An 11,572-nucleotide genomic window follows, 5' to 3' on the forward strand; every position below is an offset into this window, starting at 1 on the left:
CAGTGAAGGACCGCGAGCCTGAGAGATGTAAATAAAGAAGGGAAACCTCAGTTTATGACTTGAGAGAGTTTTCCAGTCCAAAGCCTAGAGCCGGGAAGCCAGGCAGAACTTGTCGCACTCCATGAGTCTAAGACCACATAAGATCAAGAAGAGTATTAAGGGCGCCTGGGTGGCTCAGTGGGTTGGGGCCTCTGCCTTTGGCTCAGGTCATGATCTCAGGGTCCTGGGATCGAGCCCCCGCTCTCTGCTCAGCAGGGAGCCTGCTTCCTCCTCTCTCTCTGCCTGCTTGTCTGCCTACTTGTGATCTCCATCTGTCAAAAAAATAAATAAAATCTTAAGAAGAAGAAGAGTATTAAGGTGTAACCCCCAGGGGAAGGAAAAGCCATGTTTAAAGCATTTTTTAGTTAGAAATGTAAATATTTATGCATTTGCATAAAATTATATGTATGACTACATCTACAAGTAAAAAAATAGCCTTCTTATCGGCTTTGTTTTATCCAGTCTCTCCTAGGTTTGTAAACTCTAACCCTCACTCACTAATATTAATCTGTATTACATAATGGCTGTACCGAAAGAAGCAGGAAAGGTTTCTGATGCTTGCATTTCTAAAAATGGCTCTCTTTTCTGGTATGCCATTATATGTGATTACTAGGTAGGTATTTCTGATCGAACAAGGCTTATCATTAATTATAATGTAATTAATATTAAATATTATAAATTCACTTTAGGCCAAGGAAAAGAGATTCTAATCAAAAGATCATAAAGTGCTATAAATAAGGGGAAAGCAGTTATCTGGGAAAAAGAGATGGCAACATCAGGCTAGATTATTTTGCCTTTATATATTCCCACTCTCCCAAGTTCAGTTTGTTTTCCTGTGCCACCGTCCCCTAGATTCTGTGACACTGTCTGTCTGTGATAGAGAAGCCCAGACAAAAGGCTTAGACATGGGTAAGATCCTGGGCATACAGAGTATAGAATTCATTGGGGGGTGCCTGGGAGGCTTATACAGTTAAGTGTCTGACTCTTGGCTTCGGCTCAGGTCATGTCATGATCTCGGGGTCCCATGCTCAGTGGGGAGTCTACTCGAGGATTCTCTTCCCCTTCTCCCCCGACTTGCTCCTGAAATCTTTAATTTTTTTTTTAGATTTTTTTTTTATTTGACAGGAGAGACATAGCGAGAGAGGGAACACAAGCAGGGTGAGTGAGAGAGGGAGAAGCAGGCTTCCTGCTGAGCAGGGAGTCCAATGCAGGGCTCAATCCCAGGACCCTGGGATCATGACCTGAGCCAAAGGCAAAGGCTTAACAACTGAGCCACCCAGGCGCCCCTGAAATAAGTCTTTTAAAAAATTTCATTTGGCCCACATTGGATATAGTAGTTAAGAATATGTCTGAGATAAGGCTTTTTTCTGTTTTTCTCCCCCACCCCCCAACCCTAGCAGTGCTGGATAAGTATGTGTTTGAGTTGAGTATGTTTGAACGTTAACTGTTAGCTTCTGGGTTTGCAGCCAGTGAGAACCAGCCAGAGAAGCCTCACTTTGATTCTCGCAGCGTGATATTTGAGCTGGATCCTTGCAATGGGAATGGGAAGGTTTGCCTTGTCTACAAAACAGGGAAACCAGGTAAGAATCATTGACAGGCGTGGCCCTGTAGCTGGGTGTGGCAGGATGATCCTGCTCTCCAGTCATGACAGGAAAGGCACACTCCTCTCTGGACCCATGAGATGCGGCCAGGTCTCTTGGAGATGTAAAGACCCAGTAAGCCCTTTTGGTCCTCCCTGAGCATTCCCTTCTAGGCCAATCACTAGTGTCTTTTTTTAAGCTGTCATCATTTGTGAGTTACTGCAGAAAAAAATGGGAAAAGGAAAATAAGTGAGTAAAAACTAAAAGAAATAGTCATTCTGTTTCTATAAACAGGCTCTATATAACATTCCTCTATAAACATTTCTCCAACGGGTTCACACATCAGAAAAGCATCCCAGAAAAGCATTATCTTTCTTACACACTTCTCTACGTAGGCAAGTTAACAACACTAAAAACCTGAATGAGTAGACGTCAGTCTAAGACCTCAGATGAGAATTCAAGATGAAAAGGCTCTGGCCCCGGAGCAACAGCTATGAGCTGGCCCTCCAGCAACAGTTCAGGCCCTGCCCTAGGACTGTGGACAAAGCTCAGCCCTCTCCAGGTAGCTCTCAGCCTGTAGGGGTGAGAAGATAGAGACGCCAGGATTTTACTCCTAGAGAAAGGAGGGACCAACTTTGCAAAGTAGCCTTTCATCCACCTCTTGGGTTGTGGAGAAGGGTGGGGCAGGAGGGATTGTGGGGTAAGGGAAGCATGTAGGCAAAGAGACTAGGTAAAGCTCTGCCATGGGAAAGTACAGCTGATTTGGAAGGAATGATAATTTCAAATCATAGGGCTGCCTGGTTCATCTTGTGGATAAGGAGATGGAGCCAGAAGGCCAGTTGTTCCCCTTCATGCACAGCTTGGAAGGAGTTTGGACATGGCACTGGGAAGTCCAGTAAAGGAACAGCCAAATTAAGATGGAAACGTACATTTGCATAGGAAGTCTTAGAAGAAGAGACTGGAGGGTGGGGGCCACCGAGGAAGCCATCGAAGCCATCGTAGCCATTAGACAAGAGACGAACTAGAGGCCTGCAGGAGGAAGAATGGAAGGTCAGGAGTGAGTGCGAGGCTGGCGCTGCTGGGACTGTGCCTGTTTCCGCTGAGCCCAGACCTCCCGCAACAGCCCAGGCAGGACCCAGGGCAGGAGGGGGTCTGGGCTCCTCCACAGTGACTGCTCACGGCCCTTCAGCTTCCTGACAGAGACCTCTTCAGAAAACCAAAGCCTTGGGGTGCCTGGTGCCTCGGTCGCTTAAGTGGCTGCCTTTGGCTCCGGTCGTGATCCCAGTGTCCTGGGATGGAGCCCTACAATGGGCTCCCTGCTCAGTGGGGAGTCTGCTTCTCCCACTCCCCCTGCTTGTGCTCTCTAGCTCATGGTCTCTCTGTCTCTCAAATAAATGAATAAAATCTTTAAAAAAAGAAAAAAGAAATCAGGCTTTCTGAGTCTGTCTCCGTCAGGAAACTGAGACCCCCAGTCTGTGCCCAGTGGGGCGGGGTGCTGCTGAATGGTCAGCCACAGATGGCCAACGCCCAGCACACAAGTCAGTTAGCTGACTGATGAGGTATTTGTACAGGACGACCAATAAAACCCCTAACAGTGGCCACGGGAGAATGGGCCTGAGGAACTCTTCACTTGTATTTTTCATCCTTCCATTACTGGAATTTTTTTTTTAAACCATGAGAGTATATTGGCTTTACAGATAAAAGTAGAAAAGTCTTATGCTGTCTGTTCATTTCTTTCTTTTGTTTGCTATTTCAGCGTTAGCACAAGACACTGAGATCTGGTTCCTGGACAGAGCATTATACTGGCATTTTCTCACAGACACCTTCACCGCTTACTATCGCCTGCTCATCACGCACCTGGGCCTGCCGCAGTGGCAGTATGCCTTCACCAGCTATGGCATTAGCCCGCAGGCCAAGGTAAGGGAGAGACACGAGCCGTCTCCTAGCTATCTGTGGACCATATCAGAATCTCTGAGGAAATGGTTAAGTGCAAATTCCCAGCTTCCCTGTCTGACTCAGAAGACCTGGGATGGAGCCCAGGAACCTGCATTTTCATTGAGCAAGGCAGATGGTGCCAGTGAAGGTGGATGGCCTGACTTAGTACTGAACTAAGTGGTTCCCAAACTTGGCTGATCCTCATAATCACCTGGGAGTTTTCTTTCTAATTAAATTTTAGTGGGGGCTTAGGTCTGAGTGTTGGTTTTAGATAGGCAGGATATGCACGCAGGAAGGGTGCAAAGTCAGTCTTATTTCCAGGCTCTCTAGCCTCCCAGCCTCCTCCAGAGGCAGCTGTTGTTTCCATTTATCTTGTGCTTTTCACACAGTACTTTTGCCTGGAAAGCATACAGGCAAATGGTTTTCAGTTCCTTTTTTCTAAATCACAAGTGCACTATACTTCTCACATCATTGTGCACCTTCTTTTCACTTAACAGCCTGTCTTGGGGTTCATTCCCTACCAGTACCTACAGAACTGTCCTTTTTAGTAATACAGAATTATGCATTGTAATATGCATTGTATGGATGTGCCTTATTTGTGTAATAGATCCGGGCGCATTTCAAACACAGTTGCCTGGTAATGCTCATCATATACCACCTCGTTTGAGACCAGGTGTGCGTGGAAGAACTTTGGCTGGGTGGCAGTGACTCAGGGACTCAGCACCAGGCATGTATTCATCTTCTGAGCCTTACTTTGCCCAAATGTCACCTAACATCCATCCAGTCAACATTGTGAGGTCAATAAACGTGATGCTCTTTGCCCAGAACGGAAAGAGAGCACCAGCATACGCAGCTTCCCACAGCCAGGGCCTGCCACTGGCCTCTGTCATGCACCTTCCCTGGGGGGAAGTGCTGCCATATCCACCTGACGGGCGGTAGCTGGTGTGAGGACAGAACAATTAGAAGGACACTGATGCTCTGGGACCCACATCCCCATGCTCAGGGCTCACTAGATCAGAAGGAAGGAAGTTTACTCGCATTCTCAGTCCTTGTGCTGGATTTATTTTAAAGGTTACAAGACTTAATAAAGCAATGTGTGTGCCATCACATTCACCTAAAGGAAGTCCTAACAGATTTTCAAGGCTTTTTTCATAAAAATGTTTGTTCTCTTTGCCTTATCTCCCCACCTCTCTGCCTCTGGGTCCCCACTAAAGAACATAAACAGTCGCCTTTCTCCTTCGAATTTTGACCTCTCCCAATTCTCCCTTACAGCAGTGGTTCAACATGTATAAACCCATCACCTACAACACAGACCTACTTGCAGAAGAGACCAACTCCTTCGTGAACAAGCTGGATCCCAGCAAAGTGTTCAAGAGCAAGAACAAGACCTTAATCCCCAAAAAGAAAGGGCCAGTCCAGCCTGCGGGTAGCCAGAAAGGGCCCCCAGGTCCTCCCTCCACCTCTAAATCCTCTTCTAGCCCTGGAAACCCTGTCCGGAAATGAGCACCCCACCTCCCTGCGAGCCCCTCAGCATGATTTCCATGCACAGATGGCCCAAGCCTCAGATTCTATGAGTTGTACCATAGCCCTCTTCCCATCACAGTGAGCCAAATCCTAGGCCTTCTGCTTCCATTGGCATTAGCCAGGAGTTCAAAGGCATTCTCAGGTCTCCCCCAGAGTCCTTGCCTCATCTCTTGCCTCTGAGAGAGTTTCAGAACGTAAGTGTTAAATAGAGCTGTTAAGAGCTTCCCTCTCTTTCCACCCCCAACCCTCTACACCTGTCAGCGGTGATGAGAGACATCTCCTGAAGAAACCACTGATTTTGACCCATGAGGCATTAGAACTGTGCTGTTCAGTTGGTAATCACTAGTCACAGTGGCTGTTTAAACTATATTAAAAATTCAGTTCCTCAGTTGCATTAGCCACATTGTGCACATCCGTGTGGCCAGTAGCTTCTGTAGTCACAGAGATAATGGAGCATTTCCGTCATCACAGAAAGTTCTGTTGAGCAGCACGTATTAGAATATTTTCATGCTGCCTTACTCAGATCAGTTCATTTTTGTTAGAAAATGTGGATATCTTGATTTGATGGGTCATAATGTTCCGTGAAAATTCTTGAAGATACAGTTGTATATATTCTTTTTATTTTTCCTAATTCTCTCTGGTCCTTTTTCAGCTTCCTATAAAAGTTTGTTGTTTCCAATATAAAAACAAACTCCCAAGCATTGTTTTCCACGAATTCTCATAGTTTTTATGAAATCACTGTTGACAAGAGTTGTCCACCCGCCCTGCCTACTACCCCCAGCTTTCATCAATTCATGGAGCAGCAGAAAGGGACAAAGAAGGACCAAGCTGTCAAGGATAATAGCTGAAGTTTAGTCTATTAGAAGAATTGTTTTGCCAGAACGAATCAAATCAAAGGGAGAATCAACTGCACAAGATCAGTGATTCCAGCATGTGGCAGCTGCTCCAAGACAAGTCAGAGTTAGAAGAGCATAGAGAAGGCATGTCCTCCCGTCCTATAGCCAGCCAGCCTCTAGTGCTGGTGGGTCCCTTGAGTTACTTTAAACTCAGCCATGGCCCTTTTCTAGTTCTCACAGGTGCAGCAGCAGAGGAACTAGGAGAGCACTGGTGCCCTTCACATCAGTGGGAGTCCTCAGGAGACTATAGAAGAGAGAAGGAAGGGGGCTCCATGAAGGAAAGGAGAGCAGTGAAGAGCCAGGCTGGCTACCTGAGGTGCAGGACCCAGAGCAAAACAAAGATGTGGGGCCTCATGTCCAAAAATTAGGAAAATAGTACCATTAAAAGTACTGAAATGTTCTTTCTTCCATGGTCTCTCACACATCTTGTTATGTGGGGTTTTTACTTGCTACTTAATGCTGTCCTAAGTAATGAAAAAATTTAAATTATAAGTTATTAGCGTTAATTTTATTCATCTTTATAGTACACAATTCCAGTTTTAAATGCAACTAGAACTCATGCAGAATCACCAAAATTAGACAATTTGTATTTCATAGCTTATGTATACATGTTGTATGACATACATATTTTGTCCTCACTAGAACACTGGAAACACTGCAGAAAAGCCTCGCTCAACTATTATTTCCCTCCTTGATATGTACACATTCTATAAACACTCTTTCACCTTACTAATGAGTAAGGAAGGACTAAAAGAAAAACTAGGAGGTGCCCTGTTTTCTTTTTCTCCTAAGTCGTCATTTTCAGCAGACGTGGATAGCTAACGAAGGAAAATGACAGGAGTAAAATAAGAAAAGTAACAAGAGTAGAAAAAGGATATGACGGGGTTCCAGGGTCATTCACACTTCTTAGAATGCCATTACCTTCCTTTTGCATTCAAATCAAGTCCGGTTCCAATGGAAAGCAGGGCCTCTTGGGGCTCTCAGTGCCCCCACTTACTCAGTTGTAGGAATAACTTATATTGAATCTCTTCTCAACCTGCACATGGTGGGTCTGCTGGAATTCTGTGCACACTGGCATCACAAAGGCTCCAAGTGAATGGGGTGGTGGGGAGCAGTGGACACCCTGTAGGGATCGCCTCTGCTCCTGTGTATGTGGCTTTGTCGCATCAGACTTCACTTACAAAACACAAGTTCAAAGACAAGATTAAGAACTCCAGACAGTGACAGGAGAGCATTCAACCACATATGAGGCCCAGTGGGTGTGGGGCACTCTGTGACAATGCCCATCACGTGCCTGTGAAACCACCCCCTTGAAGGAAGAAGGGAGCTCTCCTGGGGAAAGGCGCAGACAGCCCGTAAGCTCGGTGTGCTAGCTGGTGAGAAAACTCACCCAATGGAGTTGTGTCTCCAAACCAAAGCAACTGACATGGCAGGAGGCTCTACCGTAAATCAGCTGCCCAGAAAGAGAGACTATGCTGGAATCACAAAATGAGAATCAATGGCGGGAGGCCTCATGATGCACTGGCGTAGTTAAGATTGTGTGGGAAGTGCCACATCCTCATGCTGCATGAGTTCTACAGCCGGGAAGTGCCCCAGCCAAGGACGGGACCGACGGGGGGCTACCTGCACATAATAATCCATAGAATATCTCCCTTGACGCTGTGCCTCCCCAAACCTGAACATGCATCCATGTCACTGGATGTGTGTGTAGAAAATCAGATACTCCTGTCCCACTCCAGACCCACTCAATCAAAACTGCAAGGAAATACCAGGACTCTTCATCAACTGCACTTGTGACAAGAATGCTGACTGAGCCCAAAGCTTTCCACCTAATTGGGTCTGAGGGGTTGTGCTTGCACTGCATGGACAAGAGCTCAAAAGCTGTTTTTCATCTAGAAAAGCACAGACAATGATTGGATCAGAAGGACCAAGGGGACCTGTGTGAACACATGTATTTTTTAAACCTTTAATATGGAGAATTTTAAATATTTACAAAGATAGGTAGAATAACGAACCCATGTATGCATCACCCAGTTTCAGCAATTCTTGTGACCAAGCATTTCTATATATCTGGTCTTTGCCCTTCCTTCCAATTTTAATTTTTAAGTAATTCCATTTTAATTCACCTGTTGGTTTTTAAGTTACAGTTCTTTGCATTACATTTTTAACAGTTGCTCTAAGGATTGCAATATATATAATATATATTCTGTTTTCTATTCAATGCAGTATCCACTCAGACACAGCATCCCTAAGTAGCCATGCTTGTGTAGTAGAACTCTGGCCCCCTGACTGCAGGTCCCCGGCAGTAGGTGGGGACCCGTTTATACTGACTACACTTTAATCCTGGGGGTCTTGTGATGAGTTTTCTTCTTTGGTTTAAGCTAACCCAGCCTGGATTGTTTTTCTAGCTGAACATGCCCTGGTTAGTACACAGCCTCCATTATGGAGCTGTTGTGAGGATTAAATCAGCTCATAGGTGAGCAATCAGAATAGTCCATTCTTTTTCCCTTCTTCCTTTATAATGTGATTCCAACCTTCGTTGGACATAGTTTTGTAGACAAGGTGTTCATTTCTTGGAGTAAACATAGGCCAAAGCAGTTTATATACAAATTTCACTCCCTCCCCCAAAAAAGTATGTAAAATGAATAAAACAGTAACAGAGTATATACAAAGGTGTATTCTCTCATTCCTGTGCTATCCAGTACTCTAGCAACTGACCACTGTAGCCATCTGAACTTAAAATCTAAAACTGTATTCCTCAGTCTCTCTGGCAGCATGTCAAGTGTTTGGTGACCACGTAAGTTTAGGGGCTACCCTACAGAATGGTGCATATATAGAACATTTCTGTCACCACGGAAAGTTCTACGGGGCAGCCCTGACCCAGACCGCATGGGACTTGTCTTCACCTTACAATGCTCAGAGTAATTCTGCTGCGAAGCCCTTTTATACTCCTACTGTACTCAAGAAATCACCTGAAGACCCTCTTTTTCTAAGTAAGACACCGCATCCTGGGGCACCTGGGTGGCTCAGCGGGTTAAAGCCTCTGCCTTTGGCTCAGGTCATGATCTCAGGGTCCTGGGATTGAGCTCCACATCGGGGTCTCTGCTCGGCAGGGAGCCTGCTTTCTCCTCTCTCTCTGCCTGCCTCTCTGCCTACTTGTGATCTCTGTCTGTCAAATAAATAAATAATACCTTTAAAAAAAAAAAAAAGACACTGCATCCTTTCCTACTTTATATATTCTTTTTATACCTCTTGGCTCACAGGGAAAGTCAGGGATGAGGCAGCATGTCCCTGCACTGTGGAAAGGCCCAGCGGGCTGTGCAGGTTCTGGGCTTTGCTCCGTGTGGCAGTCAAAGGCTATGAGGCAGCTCAGGCTCTTGGCCTCTGCCGTGTCCAGCGTGGAAAGTGGACAGAAAGAAAAGAAAAGTTTCTGCCTCTCTGAGCACCTTCTCGCCTCTGCCCTTAAAGGAACAAGCGGGCCTGGCTTTGAGAACACCCTCCTGAGCTCAGAAGTAAGAACATTTCTCAAAGTACCTACCATTCCTCTGGAGATTGGTTATGTTTCCCCACAGCATCAAGACTGACAAAGAATACCTTGGAGACCAACCAGAGCAGGGACACAGACAGTCCTCAGAATGGTTCAAGTCCAACTAAGGGAAGACCTTGTCCTTCAAGCAAAAGCTGCAAATAAAGACCAACTATTAAGGGCAAGATTAAACCTCTGCAAAAACTGCTTACCTTTACCATGGCTCCAGTTCCCAGCTGTCCACTTTTAAACTTTGTTTGTAAATAAGGTCATCCCTTGGGGGACAGGTGAAGGCAGATTTCTCTTGAGGGTGCATTTACATGTGTGGAGGCTCCTGAGGCTCATCTCCCACGGGTGGCTCTAGACTATGGCCACACACAGGTTCTGAAACAGAGTATTAGGATTCCAGAACATAGGCTTATTAAGCAACTTCAATTAAAAAAAAAAAAACTTTTTCCTTTAAAAATGTGATTCTAAAATGGACTACTGTAGCTTTAATTACTACTAACTCTACAAATCATGTTTTAGACCTTTTTTTTTAAAATGGGAAATCACCTTCAATATTATCCATTAAAAACAGGAAGAATTCAGTCAAGCGCAAGCAAATTCAAAAATTCATCTTACATCATTTTTCCATAAATACACCCTTAAAAAGTTTAATCCAAGGGTGAACTTCTATATACATATGTTGATTGAAGAAGTTGTCAAGTTCCACAACCTTTACAATTTCAGGACAGTTTTTCCTCCAGTGAAATTCAAATTATTTTTTTTTTTCATACCACCTGCTGAGTGGGGATGCTGGATTAGAACCCATTTCTTTTCATTGAGACTGCATTTCTAAGGTTGGGCTAAGGTAGGAATCAACTCTTTTCCCTTGTCATTTCCAATCTTATGCCTTAATCTTCTGAGTCAAGAAGGGCTCTGATGTTGATGAATTGCTCTAATCCTGTGTCCAGCTCTACCACCAACTGCTGTGTACTGAGTTCTAATAAAGATGACCTTGTTTAAATCAGTGTATCATCTAGGACGTTTTTTTCGGAGACCAAATAAAGCAGCTGTAAAAGCTTTCCCTAGCACCCAGCTCTTCCTGCACAGCTACCACATTTTTTATTCTTACTTGAAAGTTGAAGTTTGCAAAAGTATTAATATTCCATTGGGTACACAATTCAAGTGTTTTTAGGACTAGGCGACTGTCTCCATTTCCTAGCCCACTTCCCTGCGCAGAAGCATGTTGCTGTCCACCCCTGGAACCCCCTTCCAGACAGCAGTGCAGGTTTAAAAGCATTTCTAGGCAGAGGCTATTAAGGGGCAGTGATTCAGAAGGAAATTGAGCTTTCTAGTTTATTTTCTGAAGGTGCAAGAGAAAAGACCCCCTCTTGACTGGGCCCAGCGAATAGTCCCAAGTACTGCAGTAACCCCTCCTACCACAGGAAAACCAGCTGCTGACACCGTCACAGAAAGCACCCTACTTACCTTGCGGTTGATTTCATGCTGTGTATCTGTAACACACGGTGCAGGGCCTCTACGGAGTATCTTTTCCATTTGACCAAAACCCATCTCTTCCCGTTTCCACCTAAGTCAGTTAACTTCTAGATTATATCAAAATGAACAGAGGAAAATGTGTTAAATAGACTCCAGCTGTCTAGCCCCTCTAACGGGAGATGAGGAGGTGAGCACGCCCGAGTCTCCACAGACACAGCGACTGGTCCATGCAAACCTCTTCCGGCCCCACCAGCCACGAGCAAGGAAACTGCTGCATCCGGCCCTGGATGTGCAACAGCCCAGCACACGCTGACCCTACAGCAACTGAGGGGCTGGGTGTCCATTATTCCCCAGTGATGGCCACTTGGGTGACTTGGAAGCACACACTTGGATGTACTGTTTTCATTCTCAGTTGTTCTAATTATCCAGCTGATTTAATTTTCCTGTACATGTAATGCTCTACTTCTAAATTACAAAACATTCTGGAAGCAAATCATTGTTGCTAATCCAGCAGTTAGGAACAATTTCCACTAAATCAACAATTGAAATGGTGTTTGAACTACAAAATCATAAATTTGTACTTCCTCAGG

The 11,572-nt window shown here is 45.0% G+C and overlaps 1 protein-coding gene across 1 annotated transcript in view; it reads left to right on the plus strand.

Moving 5' to 3' along the window:
• TPGS2 (tubulin polyglutamylase complex subunit 2) overlaps window positions 1-11,572 on the plus strand; it is a 68,021-nt gene extending 56,449 nt beyond the window's left edge. The window contains exons 5-7 of the mRNA XM_080821774.1: window positions 1,506-1,619; window positions 3,376-3,536; window positions 4,827-11,572. Coding sequence (XP_080677900.1) covers window positions 1,506-1,619; window positions 3,376-3,536; window positions 4,827-5,057 — 506 coding nt within the window. The 3' untranslated portion in view covers window positions 5,058-11,572. The remainder of the gene's footprint in view (window positions 1-1,505; window positions 1,620-3,375; window positions 3,537-4,826) is intronic.

Source organism: Martes martes (genome assembly GCF_963455335.1).
Source record: "Martes martes genome assembly, chromosome: 13".
Classification (NCBI taxonomy): domain Eukaryota; kingdom Metazoa; phylum Chordata; class Mammalia; order Carnivora; family Mustelidae; genus Martes; species Martes martes.